This window comes from Diuraphis noxia, unplaced genomic scaffold, assembly GCF_037042655.1.
Source record: "Diuraphis noxia isolate RWA-SAM2 unplaced genomic scaffold, SU_Dnox_SAM2 contig0002, whole genome shotgun sequence".
Classification (NCBI taxonomy): Eukaryota; Metazoa; Arthropoda; class Insecta; order Hemiptera; family Aphididae; genus Diuraphis; species Diuraphis noxia.
In genome coordinates, this window is record NW_028301712.1 from 19765630 (window position 1) to 19793091 (window position 27462).

At 27.8% G+C, this 27462-nt stretch overlaps 1 protein-coding gene and 1 long non-coding RNA gene across 2 annotated transcripts in view; both read right to left on the bottom strand.

Moving 5' to 3' along the window:
* The window catches only part of LOC107174156 (bestrophin-4-like), a 43317-nt gene extending 23455 nt beyond the window's left edge, over positions 1-19862 (bottom strand). Inside the window, exon 1 of the mRNA XM_015524994.2 lies at positions 19149-19862. Within this exon, the coding sequence (XP_015380480.2) occupies positions 19149-19327 (179 nt within the window). The 5' untranslated portion in view covers positions 19328-19862. The remainder of the gene's footprint in view (positions 1-19148) is intronic.
* LOC149058193 (uncharacterized) lies at positions 608-3294 on the bottom strand. Its single transcript, XR_016190632.1, has 2 exons — positions 3207-3294; positions 608-1250 (listed from the first exon to the last, which is right to left on the bottom strand). It is a non-coding gene; the product is annotated as an uncharacterized LOC149058193 (long non-coding RNA).
* Positions 19863-27462: the final 7600 nt, after the last annotated feature.

Consider the following 27462-nt stretch of genomic DNA (forward strand, 5'->3'; position numbering starts at 1 on the left):
TTCGGACTACTAAGAACATTAAAAAAAGCCGATTTGGTACAACCGTTCTCAAGTGTTCACCAACGGACAGCATTTCGTTTTTAATATAAAGGATCTATATAATAGAAATATAGTTGGTATAGAATATAGTATTGCTTCTGAATTCATATCAGAAAAAGCTAAAATATTTTTAAATAACTTTTACCATAACATAAAAACTTATTAATTACCTAATTAAAATAACAACCTAGAACGGTAATTGTATCTAGAAATAATAACAAATATATGTAAAGGTTTTTTTGGTCGATTATTTAAGTGAAATCGTCTTGAAACCTAACTACGGGTTTTGATTATAAAATAGTTATTAAAAGTTTCAATTGAATGAGACGAAGCTAAAAATTTAATCCATAAAACAGTATTATTAATTTAGAAGAAATTGTAGATGTATTTGCTAAAATGAAAAACTAAAAATATTCGTTTAATTAAAATTTAATATAATTTTTTATTTCGAGAGCTTTTTGAATTTTTTTGAATTTTGCAAAGTGGTGGTATAAATATGAGTATTATATGTGTATTTATAAAAGTTATTAATATATTTGCCACGATCTTATTTTTATTTTGAAACGCATTTTCTTTTAATGTTTTTTTTTTTTTTTTTGAAATAGGTGTATTTGCTCTTATGGGTCTGTGAACAATTATTATTTATTTGCTTTTCACTTTTCAATTACTTTTTGCAATCTTTGAATCCTGATGTGTTTATTAGTTTGTGCTCAAAACAGGAACATTCTTATTTTAATGGTTTGATGAAATAACGTAGACGTCTGCATCAGATGTGATTGCTGCAGTATCATGAAGAGTAAGATATAATAATACTATCCCCCTTAACAATTCTATGCTAACACTTACAAACTATTAAAAAATAAAATAATTATTACTTTTTATAATTTATTTATTTAAGGCGGGGTTAATGCCTCCATCGCTCCATCAAATATGCACTTGATGCTTGTGATTAAAAATAGAAATATTAAATACTTACAAACTCCAAACTTCTACACTTTGCTTATATTTTTGGTGGCTGAGTTAATAAAAATTTAAAACTTGAACTAAACTACGATTTAGATTTTGGTATTTCGACGTAGCATAAAAGACGTGATTTATTCATTAAGTTTTGGAGTGATGTTGAAAGCTTTTTGGTGCATTGAAATCTTCTTTATTTTGAAATCCACTTAAGATTAATACGGTTCAATACAAGTAGGTGGAACAGCCATTACCTATAAATATCCGTCAGTAATATTGAAAATGAAGCGATGATGAAAATCAATTTATTCCTCTAAAGTACTTGTCAATGTGTCGTATTTTTGTGTTTTAAACAGTTTGTCAAATGAAATAGTATTTTAAATGTCGAAAATTTCAAACGTTTAGTCGGTTAGATTTTATTTATAATATATAATTTTATACCTATACTGTACATAGATAACAAGATAACTATTGTATAGTATACTCCGTTATATAGGCAGTTTCCTGTGCACGTGTACTTTTGGAAATAACTATCAGCCCTCAAACTAGTAGCTTTTTAATGAAACGTTCTAATATTAAGTAAATCATTCATTCGATTGTAATAAAATATTTTTTACAACTACGTAAAAAAAATATATATATCAGCAATTTCAATAACCTATATGATGTAAATATAAAATCAACAGAGTTATTAGTTAGACCTGACCGATTAGTTAGAAATCTTGAGGATTAATTAAATACAGTATTGTTGTATTGCTCATTATATTCATTATATTCATATTATTCTAATTTTATAATATTTACATAATATCTGTAGCCTATAGGTAGGTAATAGGCATACAATACATTTTAAAACTCGTTATTGCGTTATTCTAAAAAGCATTTTATCGTTTTATATTGTTCAGCGCCCATTGTCGGCATGATATAGTAGTTACTGATAAGGGAAACATATTAGAACATTGATCACAACTGTACAAGAGGTCTGAAGTGGTATTCGATTTGTGTATTTTGATAATAGATTAATAATTAAACTAAAATACTCATGTTATGTAGGTGGTAGGTACCTACAAATTATAGTGAAAAACTATTAATTCTTGACTTATAATTATATGATAACTGTGTAGCTAATATTTAGTAGGCACTGGGATCATAGATCGTGATGGATTTTCATCACTTTTCACTTTTCAGGTTTCACACTGATATAATACTTATGAATAATATCTACCTACAATTATTTTTATTTTTTACTTATTTGTATCACAGCATCATTTGAATTGTCCAATCAATATTGTTATAGTTGTACCGTCATATAAGATATAACACACATGTTAGCAAGGCTGGACATTAATGAGTTAAAAAGTTAAAGTTAAGTTACTTTTAACTAAGTTATTTAACGAGTTACTTTTATTTTCAAAAGTAACATCCAGCTTAACGAGTTTCTTTTTTTTTTTTAAACAACTTCTAACTTAACGAGTTAATTTATTAATTTGTCCTAATATAAATTTCATATATTTAAAATTATATTTTGATTTTTATAACTTATTGGTATTATATATATATATATATATATATATATATATATAAATAATAATTGTGGGGATAACCAAATACTTTACGATATGAATGGGAGTGTTTTGCATTATTTCTATATTTGAAATTTCAATATGCTATCTAAACTTGGGAAACGATTTACGAGTAATAATAATAGTATTAGATAATAATATTTTATTTTATTCTGCTTATTCGCAGAAAATATGTATATACATATAAAATATAAAATATGTATATAATAAAACAAAAATGTTATAGGACCATAATAGGGGTAATCATTATTTTGAGAAAAGAAAAACATATTATTTAATTTCCTTGTATACAGGGATAATATACTCTTACTAATTTAATAGTTGTTATATTTAATTTCACATAAATTACAAGTACATGGATAACTTGGCCTGCAGAGCAAATAATTAAATTTAAACCCAATGGTCTAATGTATTTAGGTACTATAAATAAATGAACAAACTAGCCACACAGTAGGTCGATTATTATTAATATTATTTTATATTTATAAGTTGGTAATGAATAAATAAAATAAAATTTTTAAGTTAAGCCATCATTTTGGAAAACGTGTAGGTAAAAAAAATATATTGAAATAATTTATTTGTTTTGTTAGATTTTATAATTGATTGAAGTATGTAAGTAGTACTTACCAAGTACCCACTGTAATTAATACAATTACATATGTTTATTGAAAATAGGTAGACTTCTATTATATTGTGTTATTTGTTAAGCTTTGATAAAAATGTATGATAATTTATTGTACATGAAAAAAGAAAATTTATTTATTTTTAACTAAGTTAAGTTACTTTTTTTTCAAATTAACTTTTAACTTTTAACGAGTTAAATAAATAAGAAAACTAACTTTTAACTTTAAACTTAACTTACATTTTTCTGTATTAACTTAACTTAACGAGTTAAAATAATTAGTTAACTTTCCCAGCCTTGCATGTTAGGTATCATAAAAAAATTATTCATATTTTTTCGAAATTATATATTTCTGTATTTTTGTGGTGAAGTTGTGAGCATAATAATGACCAATGGTAACTGATGCTTTATTATCACAAGAAGCTTTTAATTCAAATTTTTATTTGATAATTATTTTCATAATTCATATTTGTAATAATGTGACTTGAGTAGGATTGGATTCTACTTTTTGGTACCTACACAGTTGTTTACTTATAACCACTGCAATGGTTAACTGCTAGGTGGCTACAAGATTCATTCTGCAATCAAAGAACTGAATTTTTTTTTCGGAAATCACGGTTCATGGATCATAGAGCAGTATGAAATCACCATTTATATTTACTAATTGAAAGTAAGGGCCACCAAAATGTACATGTGAAAAATGTCTTTAAAACATATTTGTGCGTTTCAAGAATATAGGTTATTGAGTTCTTTTATTATAAAAACAATATATTAGAGGAGATTCAAATCTGGTGAAGCTAATTATTTTCGTAATATTAATTATAAGTCATGAAAATAACTGTCGAAAAATGTATTAAACGGGCATTATTTGACATGAAATATTCTGTTAAATTTCATGGTATGAATTGGTATAATTAACGATAGTGAACAAAATCAAATTAGCTAATACAAAAACACTTGTCTGTCTACTTATTAAACAGTAAAATTTTTGGTTTATTTTAATTGTTCTTTTTACAATTTAGCTATTCATACAAACTGTCAGCAGGTGTTTATAGTATACATATACGTGAGGTATCACAGAGTCAATCGGGAAAACATAACCTTTACATCGAAACATGGAAATCAAATCTGAAAATTTATCAGAACTTTGGAATACATTCCATAAAATCAAAATTAGAAAACATTAGAGAATGCCTAAAAATTATATTATCCTTTAATTAAAGGACTGAAAATTAAAATAAAAAAAAATCTAGAATTCAGTATTATAAATTCATTTTAATTATATTTATAAGGTTGAAAAATATATAATTTACCTATTAATCATATTTAGTCCTTTTGAATACTACTAAATTGTTTTAATATATTTCCCTAACGAATAAGCAAACATAACGAAGCTGGTATTCTTAATTTTTTTAAAGTTAGGTACATAAAAATATTAGAATAGGTACTTGATTAGTGACATTATTGATTTAGTGTATGAATATTGAAAATCTGCCATGGTTTAAAATTAAATATAATTCTTTTAAAGTGGGCCACCAAACACATTAATAACAATAATACTGTTTTGTTTAGAAATATTATACAGGTACTAGTTAATACTAGCTATCTATGGATACATTATTTTAAGCAACGAATTTCTTAACATTTTGAATATAAGATCAACTAATAAGTTTATTTTTATATTAGATACATCTAAATAACATAATATACATATAAAAACAGGGATTATTTTAAATGAAATATTACAATACTTGCTGATTATAAATATTTAATAGTAATTATAGTTTATTTCTTATGTAGTTAACCTAACCTATGTACCAAAATTGTTATAATTTATAAAGGTATATGAAGAATTTTTTTTTTAAATAAATATTTTAAGTTGCCAACTTTTTACACTTTTATTTTCTGCAAGGTGATATTCGTTTTCTATAGACTAAGTATATTTTATACGTCGTACTTTTTATGTTTTTGTTAATCGCAGAGATAAAAACAGCAGTTATTTAAATGTCGTCTTAAATTTACTTTCTTTTTAAGTACCCAAAACAATGAAACACATTGTCAAATTTTTTGGGTGAATAAATTACTATTTACGTAGATATTTTTATTCTAAAATGAGTGATATCAGGTATGAGGTCATATTATACTAGCTTATTTTAGAGGCATTCGCATTGCATATAAAACTGAACGATTCATGGAAGAAAATTGGCATGTTGAGTTTATAAATTAGTGAAAATATAAAACATGTATGACAAACATTCAATTTATTAAATAATTATGATTCTCTTTAAATTAAATGTGATAAAATTATACGAAAGTTCTTGTTTGTTAGTAGAAAGTATCCGATACTAGTTTTTTACTGAGAATATTCTGTAGTTTTAGTTTACTTAGTTTACTTATTAGTTATTAATTATACATTAGATGGTATTTATGTAAAGCATTTCTTCAATCGATGTTCTTGGTAAAACACGGTCAGATTATTGTATAGTTTTATTAACAGGTTGGCGCTTACTTATAGGGAATTGTAAAGAATAATAATATTATAAAAGACGGATCGATGTTTTTTAAATTTTTACTTTGAAATAGATATAGAAAATTCTTAAATCACTATAGTTAGCTGTGATAAATATCATTATAGAATATATAGGTAGCATATTTATTCGATCATCAATCAATAGTTTAGATGTTTCATGTTAAAAAAGTTCTGATTCATGTTTCAAAGTTTATGTTTCTCCATAATGATACAAACTTTTGATATAGCTTCGAAAATTCACGTGCATTATTATAACCAGTCGGAGGAGTTAAGACAGCTGCCGATGTTGGTAACTTCGATACATTACTCGTGTCATGATTGATTAAAATTCTTACGAGAAAAACAAATGATAAATATAGAGCGAAAAAAATTAAGATAATACTTTGATTCTTGCTTATCTACCTAAGGGAATACAGTTATCATTAAAACAATATAAAAGTAAAGCGGAAAATAGGTCTCTTGTTACAGTTTTAAGTGTGTGTCAAGTGTACCTCGTCATTGAGTACCTACCTATGTTAAATTTTAATCTAATGATAAATCATTGCATACGAAAAACGATAACGGTCTATTAGACTAAATTAGTTTACTAAGTATATTTATTATTTTATGAGACCTATTATATTAATAATATTGTTGTTTGGTATTAAAGTAATTGAGTGGTGTAATTTTTGCTTAACACATCCAATTTGAATAATTCATTGTGTGTTTAAAATATTATAATATACATACTTTACAATTTTCAAGTATCTACTAATAATATTTGTTAAGTACAGCAAACAGTAAATAATAATCGTGATTATTCGGTTAAATATCCTGTTTTATCTACATTTTAATTTAAAATGTCAATAAAAAAAACTGTTTAAATATTTTTATATTTTTTAGTTACACGTGGAACTAAATATGAGGAACATTGTATTATATTATATTTAATTCTTATCTATAAAATATAAAATTTAATAAATTACTAACAATATTATTAGTTATTGGGTATTACCTTATCTTCATATAAGTTTAGAACAGATTCTTTTATTACCTATTTTATTTGTTGTACCTATTTACAAATTATGGGTACCTATAGGTTTATGTTATTTAATAACAAAGTTTCATTTGTATGTATAGTATTATACGACCCAGGGCTATACATTATACACTGGAGGGAGGGGAGGTCAGAAGGTTCAAACCCCTTATAACATGGAAATTATATAAACGTGTTTATTATATTATAATATGTAGGGAATTGTTATGACAAGCTCTCCTTCATACTAAATTTCTATTTATGGCATTATATGGTTTTAGTTCCTTATAAAATTATGAAATAATCAAATAACTCATTTAAAATAATTACAAGTTTATACAAACATTTGAGTTCAAACAATTTTATGCCATATAGCTATTTAAGTAGGTACCTACTCATGTAGATATAACATAAGCTCTAATAAAGAAAAAAATTGTAATTTTTAAAACCACTGAATTGAATTTATAAACTTTTGGCATTTTATTATTAAATAAAATATATATTATAACCAGTTACGTATATTGTATATTGTTAACAGTGAATAGGAATTAAGAAGAAAAAAATCATAACACATGTTGTTGGAATATATTACAACAACACAATATAGTGGAAGTTCATACCTATACTAGTTTTTTTTTCAATCTTGATCAAGTGTAGCTATGTGACTATGGCATTACGTAGGTGTGATGTTTTATGACCACATATCCGAACTCTAACGAACCGTGCGGGCTGCACGAGGATAAAATGCGTTCACCTAGATATATTTAACCAATATATAATACCTATAAGTTTTGTTAAATATTGATATCATTTACGGTTTGTATGATTCGTATTAGACTTCTCATATGGTCGAAATGAAAATAATGTCATACATTTATAAATGTGCATAATGTATACATAACACGTGTTGTGATAGCTTAAAATACAATTAATATTTAGTATGCTTGAAATAAGTTGATACACGCTTGATAAACGCTTTGATCTTTTAGTTCCAGTAGTTGTGTGCCTGTTTATTGTACAAAACACGATTGATATGAGGAGTAATGATGTATGCTCTAACTACGAGAAAAGCAAATAATGTCTTAAATCGTTTGTTCGTGTTTCAAAATATACAATCCTCATGAAGTCATGAAGTTACATGAAAATATTATAAAAATTATAACTCTCAAGTCAGAATATGAGTTATAAAATATTGTTTTTAACAATAAAAGATTTAAGTTTTTGTGAAAGCTAGAATAATTTTACCTTTATAAAACCACATCAATAAAAAAACATCGTTACCGTTAAAACGGGATTTTCAAAAAATTTGCATAGAATCAGTAGGAGTGCATGCTATATCCTGTATATAATGTTATAGGTGTAGGTAACGCGTACTTTGCCGGACAGACAGATTTTTAACAACATCCAGTTATGTGAATAATAATATACTAATTAAACGTCATCTGAAAGAAATGTTTTTATTACAATAATTTTTTAGCTGTAGATACACTAGTAATTTTATCAATATAGTTACTTTTACGTACAATATATATCTTATCAAAAAAGCAGACCATGTTCGTAAATGGATACATTTAATGGATGGTCAGCATAATACTTTTTTAATAAACATTAATATGTATATAGTATACACGTGTACGTTGCATATTATATATTTTACAAGCGTTTTTGAATTTTGGTATTAAAATCGTTAATTGTTAACTAAACTACACTGCACATTATGAGTTATTAATTATTCAAAAGTTAAAAGTACCGTGAAAACGAAAAATACTTAAGAGTTAAGTGTATAAATTAGACCGCATTATGTCACAGTAATATATTTGCATATGCCAATCAATGAAAACTATAAGAATTAGGAATACACGTACCAACAATTACACATTAATAAGGAGTTTTAAACAAAATATAAAATTTAAAAAAAAAATTAGTTCGGGAACTACCGTTGATTAAATATAGGTAGGTAGTAAATCAAAAAAAAATCTAATACTTACAATTAATTACTAAATAGAAAACGAAAAAAAGGAATCTAAGTACATTGTATCTTATAGATTAGATAAATAATGATTATTGTTGAATAATTAAGAATTTCCATTTTCTAGTTTCTTGTGTACTTTACTTTGATACGTTGATAATGATATGATAATATAATTTTTTAGTACAATACCTTTAAAAATAACAATTTCGTACAGATTCTATTTTACCATTATTCCCAAATCGATCATGAGGAAGATAATAATTGAGTTCCTACTTCCTGTTAACAATAAATATACTAATTCAAAGATACTGTATCTTCAATAATTTTTGATGAGGAAAACAATAAATCATGGAATGATTTGTGTTAAAAAAAATTCTTATTTGCTTAAGTTCAGTCTGGTTTGATAAAAAATAAATAATGTATTACCATATTTTAACAACAATTGGCATATCAAATAGATAACATACCTATTGATATCATATTTTAAAAGAAAAACTCTCTTGAACGGTTTTGACGTAAATATTTCATGCTTAATTATTGAGAATTTAGGTTCTTGGCAGACTCGACTTACTTACTATACCTATATATTTTATTATTTTTTAAATGTTTGATTGTAATTAAGATTATTAGTTATTACTAAACTCAATTTTTATAACACACAACGTTAGTATTGCGATGATATTAATAAATGTAAAATATAATATTCATTAGTCATTAATAGATCATTTAAATAATACGTCCGTTCATATTATAAAAAACAACATTATTTATTTTTTACGACATCATAAATGAATTAATATGGTATAATATTTTTATCATACTATCAACTTAAATACATTTCAATATCTATTTAAAAAAGTTAATATCTGTATATTTTCATTTTTAATATTTATCAAACATAATATTATATGATTTTCATATGAAAATGGTCTAAGCGATTCCACTCTATGACTTAGTTTTTGGTATAAGATTAACTGAATTTCATACAACTATACAGTATACAGTACTAATAAATAATTTCTAATTTCAGAATTTATAATAGTCGAAGTTTTGAAATATGGCATAATAACATAATATGCAATAAAAATAATTCAACTTAAATTTGGAAATTGTTATGGATACATAAATAATATTTGGTAGCATTTTAAAATTTATACTTTAAGAATCATTAATTATTTTAAATTAAAAATGTTATTTTCTAATAATGTATGCGGTTTGTCTGAAAATGCCTATATAATTGTTAATCCATTTAGATAATGTTTTGGCTGTCAATAAACGATGGCGGCGCCGCGGAAGCAATGCGAAAGCAGATCCCGCGGCGTCGTCGGTTAAAACGGAAAAAAAAAAGATAATGTTTTGGTTTCTAATTGACCAGATTTGAAAAATAAAACTGTACATAAGTAGCGTTTGGGATATTCAGAAGATCAATAAACTAAATAAGTTTTTTTTTATATTTGAAAAGTGTTTGAGGTTTGATTTGCATTTTTAATGAAGATTTTTAACAATTATTTCCAAAGAATTTTCGTAAGCTTACATGCTTTCAAGTTGAATATAGTCCGTTAAAACAAGGAGTTAATCACATATGTAAATAACAAATTTTCGATTGAACAAATAAACGTAAATAGACCATGTGACAATGCATAATTTATTATATATCTGAAGTAGCCTCAATTATTCATAAAAGAATTTAAAAAATATATATATATTTATTTTTCACAATACATTGAGAAAGTTATTCTCTACCTATAATGAATATCTGTATACTTACCAATATATCATATTTAATTTATGGGTTTTAAGTAGGTATATCAAAATTAAAATCTAAGTTATAACCAAATACTAGAAGTATAATGGTTAAGATTGTATTTCATTTAAATTTGATAATTACGGTATATAGTGCAGTTTATCTTAACTGACACTTTTCAAAATATGCATATTATAAGGAAATATTCAATTGTTGTTTTGATGAATTATATACCTTAAATCTATAACTAAAATTAATAAATATTTTTTTATAGTATTCGAACAATGATCTTTTTTTAAGAAAGGGATTTATTTTTATATTAGATAATTTTTTCTTCATTTATTAAATTTTAATATTGTCTCAACATAATCTTTGTGTTTACTTTTTTTTATTATATATTATTCAATAAATTAAATAATTAGGTAGGAATAGTAGAGTAATAAAATAATTTATAAATAATTTTAATCTAGCAAAATGTACTTAAATTATATGAGTTATTTTATTAGGTCATTGTTCTGATAATACCGATAATGATGAAGATGATGATGATGTTTCTGAAGGTAGTAGGGTAATTTTTAAAGCATAAAACTGCATCGATCTTTAATGTTTAATGGGTTTTTAAATTATAATAGCAACTTGAATTACTTTTTTAGAGTTATTTATAGACATTTTAAATTTTAGACTTTATTTTTTCTTGCATATTAATTAAATATTTTACGCTCGGACAGATAGCTTGGAAAATGTAAAACAAGGTGTCATATTAGTAAACTATACTAGAATTAAAAAAAGTTGAGAGTAAATCTCCATTATTTTTTTATGAGCGTTTGAAGTTAAAATGTTGTTGTTATTGGGTATAAAATAACGATTTATCCTCAAGCCCACTTTTTGTCTTATCTTTTATCTTTTTCTGTACCCAATGTAATTTTTAACATATTTTGACTAATTTTAAGCTATTTATCATGTTTGTATAAAATATAATACTATATAAACAATAATTGAAAGCAATTTAAAAATTCATCAGTTATCAATGTAATTTTGATTTGAAATATAACTTAGATTAGTATTTATTAAAGAAATGAAAATAAAAAAAAAATTTAAAAAATTTTAAATACGAAAATATATTTTACAAGCCAAATGAATTAATGGTTAACTTTTTTACTTGTGTTTAATTTCGCTATTAATTCAAGATGGGGAGTCTAGCTGTGTTAAATTGTATAATGATCTGCAATATTTACAGAATTTACAATGAAAGTCTACACGTCTTACCATTTTTGTTTTAAGTACTAGATCCTTATAATGATTTAAAAAAAAAAACATTGCATTTATAAATAATAGTAAATTAAATAATAATGCATTAGTACTTAAAAACATAAATTGCATACCTAATTAATGACATAATTATTTTTCAATACTTCGTGTTCAATGATTATAGTTGGATGTACAGTAGGGTCTCGATAATCCGAACACAGGCTAATCCGAAAGACGCGGTAATCCGAACGAGCTTGAAAATTATCGCATCGCCGGTATTTCCCAATAATAAAATCCGGTCCCGCTCCTGGTAGAAAAATTATGAAAGAAAGAGTCACTTTTATGCCTTGCGCAAATGCGACGGGCAACCATAAACTTCGTTTACTTGTTGTAGGAAAAGCTCACAAGCCTCGTGCATTTAAATCGGTTACACTTCCTGTGTACTACCGAGGGCAGAAGAATGCGTGGGTTACAAGAGATTTATTTTTAGATTGGTTCAACACTGAATTTGTTCCTAGCGTTCGTCGTCATCTTTCTTCAATTAATTTTCCTATGGAAGCTGTATTGCTATTGGATAACTGCCCAGGTCACCCATCTGTAGAAGAACTTCGTAGTGAAGATGGCAAAATTTTTGCGATGTTTCTTCCACCAAATACAACTGCTCGTATTCAACCAATGGATCAGAATGTTATCCAAAATATAAAATTGAATTACCGAAAAACTTTACTTACGAACATTTTGGCGGACGAAGAAAACGGAAATGACTTGGTGGTAGCTTTGAAAAAAATCAATCTTAAAGATGTTGTTTTTAACTTGGCTAACTGTTGGTTATCTGTCTCGTCACATCTGATAAAAATGTCATGGAAAAACCTTAGTCCACACCTGGTTGCTGTGAACGAAACTACTGAAGTTCAGGAAGGCAGCATTATCTTCACCCCACTTTTAGTCAAGTTGACTCCAAACACAGTCATCTCTGAGGATGAAATTCAACAGTGAGCATCAGGGGGCTGCGATGAAGAGATACAGCACCAAGAAATTTTAACTGATGATGAAATCATTCAGGCAGTGACCAAAGAAGATATTGAGAAGGAAGAAGATGAAGAATTTTTGCCTCCTTCAAAAGTATCTGCTTCAGAAGCCACAAAAGCGTTGACTACGGCCATCGAGTGGGCTGAACAAAACGTTGAAAGCTGCGAAGAAGTAATGTTGCTGAGACGTTTGCGGGACAAGGCATTTAATCACCAAATAGGAGCCAGTGTACAAAAAAAAATAAATCAATATTTTAAATAAGGTTCATATACACATACATATATAATTTGCATATACACATTTATAATTATGTATACATTATTCAATGATTAATACAGATAAAAATAAATTTCATAACTTAAATTACAATAAAATTGTTGTTTTTATTAAGTCATAGGTAATCCGAACAAATCGGTAATCCGAACGACCCCTTTCCCCAATCTCGTTCGGATTATCGAGACCCTACTGTATTATAGTATGATAATGAATTATTAAATATCTTATGGATCATTATAAATTATAAAAAAAAGAACATTATTCCTAAGATAGGACATGTAAAAATTGATATCAAACATTATTATAGAAGAATATTAAACAATTTAATTGGATATTATACCCAAAACACTGTCGGTATATAGACGTTATTGGTTGCATTGCATTTGTTTTGGTTTTAATATTGTATATCTTATTATATATAATATGTACCAATGTGTTTTTTATATTTTTATGTTGTACAGACGAATTTTCGTGACTAATCGTAAAAAGTTGGAAAACTATAATTTTGTTTTGTCATTTTAAAACACCACGAATTCTATAAAGGTTGTCGCAGTTGCCGCGTATATTTTGACAGTGAAAAGACGTTGCTTTCTATTGTGTCTGAATAGATTATTGAGTATTTTATGCTTGGGCGCATAAAAATCGTTCATTATGAATTTTTACTGACCAACAGATAATTACGTAAAATAAAGTAATCTAAACAACTTTTTTAGTCTACGCGGCAGTAATATACTTTTGTTAACAGATGTCTATAAAATAGGTATACATAGATAACATAGAAGTCTCTTTCTATTTTTTAAAGTGAAATACAGTTTTGAGTTGATAGTTGAAAGTTTAAATACATAATATGAAATATACTATATCGCTATAGTTATGGATAAGTATGGTTGGGATTTTGGTCTAGATCTCCTATTGAAACTTCAACATTATATAGTTTAAAAGAAGGTATATTAAAATTTATTCTGTAATATAGTAATTATTATTACATATTACATTGAGTTAATTATTAGAAAATTACAATCTTAAAATGCACAAACTTTCTTTAAAATTTAAGTACACAAATCCTACGTTTGCTACTGAGTCCTTAAATAATATTGTTACCTACCTTTAAGTGTGATAATATGTCAATTAGTTTTAATATTAAGAAAAAAAAATATTGAAATGGATTTTGCTGAACGTAAAATTTGTTATGCTATGAGTTAATTGGACGGAAACAATTACATCTGTCCATCATAATCATATCTATCGTAATATCTTTCTATATATAACTTAACATAGTATCAGAGGCGTCATCGTCAGGTTTAGAAAATGTTATGGGGGGCTCATTATTTTATAAACATATGTACAGTTTTACCTAAATAATTTAATTTTCCTTAAATAGATTGTTAAATAATTACTAAAATATAGATATTTGTTGTTTTGTATGTTATATTATAATAATATATTGTCTATAATTCAATTTGTAATAGATACTGTATTACAATTATTATTTTAGTGAGCATTTAAGTACTTAAATTATAATTTAATAAAATTTTATTTTAATATTATATATATTACTTACAAAGTATAAGTTGGCATTTATGGCATACATTTGCAAACATGTTTGTAAATAATTGGTTATATATAAAGAGTTATGAATTGTGAAACTATTGTGAGAGCCCTATGTTTTGTTATCCCGTATTTTTTTATTATCCATTAATTTGTCGAACCAACAATTTTTTTCTCGATATGTTAATTGCTTTTGTTAATAGGTAACAATAATATCCATGTATTACATAGAATCATAAAATCTACACCTACCTACTGTATTAAATTTAATTGAATAGGTATAAATATAGTTAGGTAGCTACAAAAATTATATATTTTTTCTTCTTTGGAATTATTTTCAGAAAATAATTTTTTAACTCTCACATCTTATACACTAATAAAATTAAATATAAAAAACAATATCAATAGGAACCTTATTATATTTCATTTGTAGAGTTGTAACTTAGGTACCTACATTGCACAAAATGTTAAATATATAATAATTAATAAGTTGTGAGAATTATCAGACCAATAATTTATATGAATATATTTTTATTTAATTAATATATACTTATAAACATTGATAAATATAAAATGATACACTTTCGAAATCAAATAATTAGTTTGATAATTAATACCATTTGAAGAATTAGTTAAAGGGGACGGCCATATAAGCGCTATCAGAGATAAGGTGGACTGAGTGCCCATGCGTTCCCTTCATTTTAACCCCCTAACTAACCATTGATTACTGAAATTAAGAACTCACCCCATATATCGAGACTTAGGGATGATACCGACTTGCGTGTAATGTATTATTATTTTAGAATTTTAGATGTATCTATACTGTAACTTGCAATCGTGTAGAAAAATCTGTACTTACCAGAGACATATGTCTATTATAATCTAGTCCATATAGCTCGTGCAAAGTATTTAGAATTTCTCACACATTATTAAATATTACTAGTATATTTACCTACACGATATATATTTTTGTATAAATCTGAGTTATATAATAATACAAGGCAAGTAAATGAGATAAAAGAAGACGAGAAGAGTATATTATATTAAGTGTGTACCTATTAAATAATCATTGTACACCGATCGCGATCGACGGGTGATTTATTTGTTGGCGTAACGTTAAAAACACTACAGTGGCACTTGTACGTCAATATATGTTTTGTTTGGCATAAATACTAGTTAATAGACATGTTAAGGAACAAATAATATTATATTATGATGTTATTATTTCAAATCCATATAATATACGTTGGTATTGTTAGATGAAATCATTCAACGGGTATACCACGTCATTGGTGTCGTGTAACTTGCTTATAGATTATAATCTATAAATTATGATACACTATATATGATGGTGCTTTTATGCTTAACTGCAAGCAAACATCAATCAAAGAAAATAAAGCTGGAAACTTATTACTAAATTAATACCCGTTAGAGTCTTAAAATACATTTTGAGCTATGAGTATGTTGTTTTTAATCAGATGTGTGTTTACCACTATACATAAAAAGTATATAAATATTATTGTGTTGCATATGTTGGTGTACAAACTACATTCTGTTGCGATGTTTGCAAATTCGTCGATAAAATCATAACTTAATAAACTAACTGCTTATTTTAATAATTTTTTTGTGTATTAATCAACAAAGAAATAATTCAAATTTCACATGATACCAGTGATACCACTTATCAACTATAAACTTGAGGTACGATCAGGCTAACGACTAATGTAAAAAACATGTCTCAATGGGTGATTTCCATAGTTTAACGCAACTTTTATATGTTCAATAAATAGTAAATAGGTATACTTAGCAATGAAAAATCACAACATTGAGAAGTTGTGATCCGAAGACTTTTCAACTACCTATGCAGACAGCTGTTGGTTTGCATAATCAAAAATGAGACTTGATATAACTGGAACCTGTCGGTCCGACCAACCCTTAGCGTCATTAAACCAAAAAAGTTTGGAAAATTAGAAACTTGGTTGGGCTGGTTTGAGCTACCACTTACCACACCGTTAAACTATTGCGATTTATATCAAACAATAGACGGTGAATTATTTAGTTCAGGTCAATGCAGTGGTATTGAAAGCAGTAAAACGTTAAATAATATATAAAAAAAGTATGTTTTCCCAGTCTCATTAAAAAAAAATAAAAAATATATTTGTACAGAAAATTTAACCTAGACATTTTGAGTGGATAACAGATAGTCAGAACTTCAAAAGTTATATCATTTAATGTAATGTAAATTTATTTTACATACTTAACCTATAGTAATTATAATTATTATAGTCTATAGATGGTGGTTCTAGGGCTCAGTGAAACACTGAATAACGAGAATTATTATTATGAACTGATTATTTTTTAAATTTATGTTTGAGGGGGAGTGTTGACTATAGTTAATTTTCTGACAATGATTTTTTCCTATTATATGCAATATACTATACTGCATTTATCTGGATTAAAACGTTCTATTATTCGACAAACATACGTTTTATTGACTATAAGTAATGTGCTAACCGTAGTTACACGCTTCTGATATCGCAAGCATTTATTTTTTCGGTTTTTGTTCAATTGGCGTTGTTGACTGATTAGACGTTTTTCACATTTCTACGGTTACTGTGGGTTTAGCTGTGCCGTTGGCTTGTTCCCTCGAGCCCAGCAGTCATCCCGAAATAGAGTTCTTACGTTCTATTTACCGAACGGCTATTCTCTAAATCAATGGTAGTATAGGAGAATAGCTTCGGAACTGAGTGGTAGCGGAAAGAATTAGTCGACCAAGATGTACTTCCTTACAATTCTTTTATGTATAACTTTGTTTATTTTTTTGTACAGCAAATGTTCTAGAAATGGGCTAAGTTTCATAAATGTATTCCATATAACATGTCTAGCGGAACAATTGAAATTTAAAACGACAGTTTCCACCAATATTTGCTACACTTTTCTTAGTATTTCGGCTATTACTGTTTAAGATCATGTAGTACAAACAACGGAGCTAGGGTTCTGAAGCGTTATACTCATATTCTTCGTTGATCATCTGACGCTCAATTTTTTGTTTTTTACCATTAAAAATTATATTTTTTTTTCTATTAAATTTACGTTTACCTACATTTTCGTCTTATTCACAAATATTATTATTTTTATTTTGAAACCATCGCATGTAAGCGACTGTACCTACAGTTAATTTGAATACGAAAAGAGTTGATGTTTGTTAAATAACCGTTTGTTTTTAATTTGAATCTGGAAAGTCTGACAGATATTCCAAATCGTTAATACTTACTTTAAAGTTATACAGGTAAATTATTATATAATATAAACCACATGAAAAATGATTGTAATACTATATTTACAGTAGTTCAAAGAGTTAAGGAATTAGTGTATCTATATAGTACAATCTATCATTCACAAATAAACAAAATTATAACTCTTAATTATTTAGAATCTAGATTAAGTTATAAATCGCAATAATTGACTGTTTGGTTTCACTAAAATTCCAAAACAATGGCTTGCACTTGAATTCACCGGAACACGCGTAACAATATTCTATAAACGTCCTAAGGAATCCATCACTTGATTCCAGTCTTGTAATGTATTTGAGTAAATGTATTTCAATACTTTTAAAGTATTTATTTTCAAAAACTTTTTGATTTAATTAATTAATTTATTTTTTTTTAAGTATCTTTTACGACACTGTCTGAAACTCAAGTAACCCGAATAATATTTTTTAAGCACTGTTATTATTTGAGACCCGAAAAAAACGTTCCTGTTATCCAAAAACCGGGAAATTATTTAATTGGTATACAAATTTCATAAAATAGTAATTTTGTAAGTATTTTTAGTGGCAATTAGAACCATTTGGTAATCGTGGCCATAAGAAATATACGCTATTGGTGGTGATCGGAGATATCTCTAAAAAAATTTATATTTTATAATTATCACAGCATATGAGCCAGGTTGAACCGATTGTACGGTGAAGGGTATTTAAAAATAGCAGAAGTGACAACAATATTATTTAAATAGTGAACAGTAATTTTATTATATTGATCACAGGCTATAGTTATTGTCATATTATTTTCATATACCATCATCTACGGCATATCAGTAATTTTGTATTCTAAGGGAACTCGTATGAACTAAAAAAAAAGGTACATCGTTTTAAAACTAAGTTTTTGTTCAAGTACTTCACACATTAATCAATATTAATCCAGATAATAACGGTCATGAACGTCAAAATTAATTTTAATTTTTATATTTAGGGTGATTAAACACCTAGATCGGGTAAAATATATCCAAGCAGGAAGCCCGAATAATTCATTTGGATGCAGCCCTGCCTCCAAGTCTGAGAAAATGTGTGTACTTGAGAATCAACTCGAGTATAGCAGGGTAAAACTGAAATTTAAACTGGAACTTAAATTTGTTTACTTTTTAAATGGCAAATTCCAAATGGGAACCAATTCGGAAAATTCCATTTATTTATTTATCTGTATACCAGATAAAACAAAATGGTCAATTGTTGTTGATATTATATGTTTGATATTGCACCGAACACAACTCGATTCGTATACGGCTGAATAAAATCATGCGGACTTACTCCTTTTGTGCGTTGGTGAACGCATTCCGGTACAGGGCGCTGATGATGACGAACGCCACCATGAACAACAACAGTTCCCTGTACAGTACCTGGTACAGGCTGCCCCGCCACAGGAACAGTAATTTTGTGAATCCCGCGCTGGTCGACGACGACACCTTTGACTGGTAACTGACGGTCATCGTGGTCGACGGCGGCGGTATGGGACTTGGGACCCGCGCTGCAGCTGATGATCAACGGCGTCTCGGACCGCATCCGCTCGCTAGGGAATGTCGGCTCGCGGGATCGATGCCGACAATAACGACGACTGGTTAGGTTCGGTCACGCGGTATCACATGATAATATTATGGTAACATGGCATAGAATGATGTAATATTATAATTGTATTTTACCGTCGTCTCCGGATCCGTCGTCGACGCGTCGTTTTCATTTTGGGCCGTCGTCGGCGGAACGCTAGACGTTCGCTATTTTTATAAACTGTATTGTTTTACTGCACCGATCGACGTGTACGACGGGATTTTCCTTCTATCGATCGGCGCGAAAATCTATATCGATCGGCGCCGAAATATATCGCGTGCGGTTAGCGGTTCGGCGACTACGACGACGTGTTATATAAGCTATAATATAATAATATACGTATACGACGACGACGACGGTTCAACGCGACGCGCGCGCGCTTTTAACTGACGCCGGCGGCCCGTTGTCTATGCGGTTAGGTACAGCGCAGGTACGAGCGTTACGCGGTCTAGGCGTATTTTTTTATTGAATTTTTTTTTTTTTTTTCCGTTTTAGGTTGATACATTGTTTTAGCAGCCGCCGCCGCGTGCATATTAGGCGCGCGTGGTACCTCCTCCTCCTCCTCCTCCTCGGCGTTTTCCCGGACGGAACGCGAGCGCGCGCACGCGTGCGACGAGCAAAAAAAAAAAATTATTAAAACCGAGAGACCTTCCGAACGCAAACAATTTTTCTAGATAAACAGCGCAATCCGCGCGTCGCATTGTTTACACGCGCCTATATGGCTAAGTGCACAGCATATCGCATTCACGCCCGTAATCGGCGAATAGGGGGTGGGGGGGGGCCCATTGTTCCGGCCCGTGCGTGAACAACACACACGTACCTGCACGTTGCCTACACGTATATGAGCTGGTGTATATCTGTATAATATTATGTTATTATTTCATTAATATTGCCGAGGTTAGGTCACACCGTATTTTGCGCGTGTCGCGTAATGATTATAATATCATAATAACAATATTTATATAATATTGATATTATATCGACGCGGGTATATGATTGTTTTTTTTTTTTTTTTAGGCACTCTCGATTATTAATTCATAATAATATTATGTAGTTATCTAGGTACGCTGTATTGTGTTATATTGCGATTGTCTTCTAGATTTGTCACCGTCATGCCGATTACTATCCATTTTTTTTTCACGCGGCTCCCGGCGAGAGAGCGTCGTTGGTATACTTGCATAACGTTAAAGGCAATATTTTTGTGTACGACGCAGTGGCGGATAAACGAAGAAAATCGACACGATAATGTGTATCATAATATTATAATGTCATCATTATTATTGATTGTTTTATCATTATTTTAAATAACACATACTACCTATTAGGTTCTCGGAGGTTATTAGACCACGCGACCTTATATCCGAGTGTGGTTAGATATTTGAGGTGCATTGTAATATAATGTAATAAATGATGCAAGAGTTCGAGGCCTTCATTAGAATATCATTCGAGGTGACTTGTGACCTCGCGTCAGACCCTTTTTTCCCTGGGAAACACGCTTGATGTCGCGAATAACTATAAAGAAACGATGCTGCATCTTCCCCATGGTGCATAATATAGTATATTCCGTGGCCGTAGCCATTTTCTTCTAAAAAACGAAATGCCGTTATCCTCCACTGTCCATTTTCCCTCCAACAAATAATAAATAAAAATATAAAATAATAAAAGTCGATACCAAAATGTAATCATACGTAATACTACAACACTGTGTCGTCTCAGAATGAAAAGGTTCTAACGTAATTTTTGTAATTGCTCAGGAGAACGTTTTTAAGTTAGAATTGGAAAAATTTTTTTCGCCGTAAATACTAAGTTACCAAAATTTGATGCAGTATCAAGAATGTTCCAAGGAACACAACTTTACTGGAATTTTGTTTTTACCGTTTTTTGATCAAGTTAATAATAAAAAACTAAAATATTGTATTTAGAATTAAAATGTTTTACGTGCAGAACTTTTTCATTCTGAAAATAAAAATTATGTGTTTAGTTAGAACCTTTTTATTCTAAATAAATATATTATTGAGTTAGAACTTTTTGATACTGATTTAAATAATATATTTTATTCAGTGATACCAACTTTCAAGACGTGTAAATTATGTTAGCTTTTACACCACGTATATTATAAACTTTTTAGTATTTAATATAATATTACATTTTTAAGTTGAGTACCTATTAGGTATTATATGACTTAATTATATATTTATATCACATACCTAGAGATAAGGAAAAATATTAGTTTAGCAACTTATTGATTTTTTTTTCAAAATTAACCACATTATGTCAATGATATGTTTATACCGCATATTATCTTATCACACCAAAAAACAAAAATAGGCGGTAAATACTCGTACGCGCCAGAATTGTATTATGGCACAAGAATAATTTGTATTATATCAGTAGTATAATCTTATTTTAAGAGTTTAGAACTATTTCATTCTTAATTATTGTTTAGAATGAAAAGGTTGTATAACTGTCAACTGATATTTCTCAGTTTCGCCTTTATCATATTCATATGTGTATGAGTTAGAACCTTTTCATATTCTATATCTCATTGAATAATCAACGGATCAATACGATTTTAATATTGATTTATATAAGAATAAAATATTAATGATTTTCAAAAAAATTGATTAAGAACCTTTTCATTCTGAGACGACGAGTGTGGCTAAAATATTGGAGGAAAACACTCGAAATTGTAGTCGAAAATAATATGGAAGAAAATGGAAACTAACCTTTTTTTGTGGAGAAAAATGGATAGTGGAGGAAAACGGTATCTCGTTTTTCGAGAAAAATGGAAAATGGAACTGCTCCTTTCCGTGAATGTGATCACTGCTGCAGTAGGTTAACAAATATGGAAAAGCGAAAGAGAGAATAAAAACACTTACTTATTCAATATTTGATGAGTTGCAAAAATATTCGATAAACCTGAACTTTACAGTTACCTATAAAAATAGTATAATTAATAAATAGGGTGTTTCACCGTACAGACTATGGAAAAATATAGTGAATATTTATTATAATTGTTTAAAACCTAATTCATTAGCGTGTTGTCTGATAACGAAACAACTAACTTATTGAACATACAAACGAATAATCAAAAAGAAAATAATAAAGAAGATTAGTGATGATACGTTGTGGATATAGTGATGAAACAGCTGTCAGTACCTAATAAAATATAACAAATTAATTAGGTAAGTAAACTAAATTAACAGGAAAAATGGTGGTTGTTTAGTTCAACTGCTCCGTACAAAACATATAATAATCGTTTAATCTCATTATTAAATAATAATTACTCATTTCATATCAGAATAATATTATAATTTATAATATTTCATTTTATATTTTAGGCTATAATATGGAGAATAGTACACAATATAATATTATATATTAACAATTTCATTTTTTATTTTAAATGTTTTTTTTTCAATTATATTTTACCATGCTTTTTTAAATTGCTAAGAATAATAACTTAACATAAACTATAATAAGCGGAACTCGCCGTTTTAAATTTTCTATCCTTACGTGAAATGACAATAGCGTAAAAAATGTGTGGTTTTTATACGAATAACAATTCACACAATCATAATTACATAACTCAACATCATAATTCCAATGACCGCGACCCAGTGACGGGGTGTAAAAATTATGAAGGTGAGAATATTATAAGATGGGATTTAATATGGATTTTGAAATAATATACCTACTTTTTCAGTTTTCCATTAGTTCCAGTAAATTATGAAATGGTATCTTTGTTGAAGCGTAAGTCGATAATTGAACTTGTATTATTGATAATAATAATAGTTACTTACCTATATCTTTTATAAAGTTTTATTGAGAGAAGATCATATACTTTTGTGATATAACATTGAAATGTTTCTGTGAAATTATGTTGAACTTACGAGTCGCGATATTGAAACCAAAGATACCGGGGCACGATGATAAAGGCGGATATACCGTAATTCATGCAGCGTATATTATCATTTAGCACTTTTAATATGAAAATTGACACTGATATTTTGGTATCCATTTCAAATACCACTGCTATAAAATAAATATACTACAACCATGGAACTATACATACAATTATTTTGAACGTTGATTTTTTAATTAAATTTTATTGTATTCGTTCAACGTAAAAAACACATTTAAAAATCTACCGACTATTATATTATATGAATTGTAAAAAATTAACTAGTTACGTGTATTATAATTTATATTACCACATTATTGGATACTTGTAATGCAATTATGCTGTGTTGTAGAAATGAATAATAAGTTCACCGTAGTAAGACGGATGCCGCAACAAGAAATGTCGTAAAGCTGATTTTTCATTGAAACATTTCTAAAAACGTTGATATTTAATAAGAATACGTTGAATATTTGACCAATTATCAATAATAATGTATCGTCGTTTAAAATTCGGAGAAGAGACCTTAAGTCTATAATAGTTCCGGTTCATTAAATAAAGTTGGTAACTTACTATGAAATATTTAACAATAACTGCATAATATTATGTTTTGTTTTAAAATAATTACATTCATGTTTATATCTTATATAATATCTTAGTTTTCAAAACATCATCATTATTAAAATTCAGACAACAGCTCGCCAAAACGCTGTTATAGTTGCTTGTTGCTTATAACTGCTTGTTGAGTAGTTTGAAAACCTAGATCTGCAGAAAAAGGTCAATGGCTCAGCAACACAGCTATAGCAGGTGACTTGTACCCGATGGGGACAGAAAAAATAAGTTGACATTGATAACCACTAATATAATTATCTGACAAAGAATATAAGTAATCTCAATCAGTCTATATATATATATATATAGGCAGTATAACGATAAAATTATATTATTTATAAATCAGAAATGTATTACAGTAATAACGCTAATAAATTTTGATTTGTGAATATATTAAACCTGCATAAGTTGATTTATGTAACATGGTAATTTCAAGCCTCCGTTGTAAGGAACAATTATGTATACATTTTTTTATAGAACGACATTTAGTTTTTATTAATACGAATTAACGTAAATGACTGCAGCACGCCATATTGATGATAAATTTAATTTTCGTAAACCAGTAACGTTTTACACATGATGACGACGTACACCTGTACTGCCATAAAAACAACGTAAAAAAACCATCGTTATCGTACCTACTTCAATTTATCAATTAACTCATTAGATATAAAACAGTATAGGTTTATTGTTTTTATTTTTAGTATTCGAAGACGTATATCTTGACACAACGTAAATTCCGCGGTATACTTATTCAATAATATAAATACAAAATTTTTTCTTCTCACCTCATCTTCGGAAAACATCATTGCTAATTTGTTATTTATTGTGTTAGTTTTCGGTAGTCTATAAATTTTTTCTCCTCGTTAAGTACAAATATTCTAGAATATTCTCATTTTACGATAATTCAGCGTTTTGACTTAGTTTTGAGTAGTATCGGAAAATTATAATCAAGAGGAAATACTTATTCTTTTAAACATCTTACGAATCATTTTTCTTTTTACACGAAAATAACAAAAATTTCTATTAATTACGCTGATATCAAATAGATACAGATGAACCGTGTCCGTTTTTCGTTTATCAGTACTTAAAATCTTAAATCATATAGACAATTATTTGAAGCATCCTCTTATGTTTTATAGAGTTTCGTTATATTTTAATACATTAATACTATGGTACACTTGTATTATATATTTATATGTTTAGTGCAATACTGTGCTGTTTAATGATAAAAATACCTCTTGTAATACTGCTCCCCCTCCATTAATGTAACCTAAGTGATTATTCGTTTATGTCGTTTTAATAAAATATTTCTTTCTTTATTTAATTCAAACAACCACCACCCATTTATAGCTGAAATATGTTCTGTTACGAAAATCAATATAAAACTTCTCTAACGGGACAAAAGGGTGAATTTAAGATGAAAAAAATAACTTGAATATACCATCTAAAAATTATAACTCAAGATATTATTACCATATATATTTTAAATTTTCTCTGCTATAAGTAATATTAATCGAAATTATATACTATAATCATTGCACTTCATGTTATTAAATTACTATCCTTTCATAAAATTTACTTATTGTATTAAATAGATTGTAAATATGTCTAATAATAACAAAAATAAAAATCCACGTTCACGATATTTTCTAAAACTTTTTATAAGATATCGGTGTCTTAAATGATAGCTAAATAAGCGTGGCGTATCTGTATCTTTAATCCATTATAAATGATGATAACTATGTATAAATAGTCTTTTCATGAACAAAGATGATGTGTATAACAACTCGTCAAATTATGTAAGTACATATAATTTATGAATAAAAACATATTTTAGCTTATTATTATAATTTATAAACAAAAGACTTTTCTAGTCTACTTAATTGAAATAATAATGTAGGTACTTGGTAGTTGATGAATAAGGTGTTCAACATATTTTATAAAACCATTAAAAAAAACAACAAAATTAACTCACACAAATACATTGACACATATGAAGTACATAAATGTTTTTAAAAAAAAGAATATTTTGTAATAAAAATAACGGTGATAAGCCTTTTCTGTACATTTCTATGAAAATAAGAATAAAAACATCATATGCGAAGGTTAATATGAGGTTAATGTTGTTCATAGTTCCCTTGCCGCGCATTACGTAATAAAAATTAAAAATTGCTTTAATATATTTTATTTATATTATAATGAATATCATAATAATATTTGCTGTAAAATATAAGCATTTTTTTTTAAATAAGACATACCGATAAAGTCAGACTTAATGTTTTAAAAAATAAACTATTTTTACTACTTGTTTTATATTTTTTAACTTTAAGTCAATATATTTTTATGTTATTGATTATTTTTCTATTTTTTTAATATATAAACCTGATAAACTAATTCCATTTTCTATCGTTACGGAAATATAAAAAGGAAGGACAAAAAAGTTGATATTGAAATGGTTATTATTTCCTTAAGTAGGTACCTAGTTATCGATGATTTTCCCATTAAAACAGAAACTTTTAATTTTTTTTTATCATTAAGCGAAGCGTATCGTGCAAATCATGTCCGAAAACATGTATTTTCATCGAAATTTATATTTTGCGTACGATCGATACTTACATTATGTAAAACGAAGATAAATATGTGCCTGGTATTTTTTTATTTTTTTTTTATTTTTTTTTTTTTTATTAAACAACTATCCGCGGCGCCTATGGCCATTGGATGTAACAGTACATTATCTATTAGTATATTTACATATTACATTAATATTTAAAAAGATATACAAAGTAATTTAGTATTTAAAACAAGACAAAGTAGTAATAATTAGGAGTTAAGTGAATAGTATTATTTACAATTTACAGTTTGTTTATAAGATTCGTTTGTTTGAGAAATAGTATGATCTTGTGTATATTGTTGGGGTCCGGGTTAAGTGCTTCAGCAAGGTGGTTGGATATTTGATGTAGCCTTCTTTCTTTGTCGTATATTCTGCATTTGGTTAAGATGTGTTTCAGTGCCTGGTATTATTGTTAAAAATATATTTTATATTATTGTTATTATGGTCATAATAATAGCATAAAAGAACGACCGAAAATATTTGATCGTGTATCTGGCCTTAATCTGGCTGTGGGTGAGTAGCGGCCTGACTTTTCGTTTCCGGTGTTGGAGACCGGTGAATTCCGGCCCGATAATATTTTAGGTATAGGTTAGTTGCGGCCCGACAATATTTTAGCGGTAGGTGAGTTACGGCCCGAGTAATTACCATTCACTAATTGGTAATTAGTATGTACCTTACCTATATAATATATATACCTATTACTTATAGTTACTTATACTTACTTATTATTATCATGTACATGGCACTATGGCAGATGTGGTTTTGGATTTACATACTACATAGCAATAAACGAAATGTTCAATACGCATGTGAAGTTATATTTTGTATTATATGATAAAGATAATATAGATAGTTTTATCGTCTTATCTGCCGTATGACTTGCATTAATTATG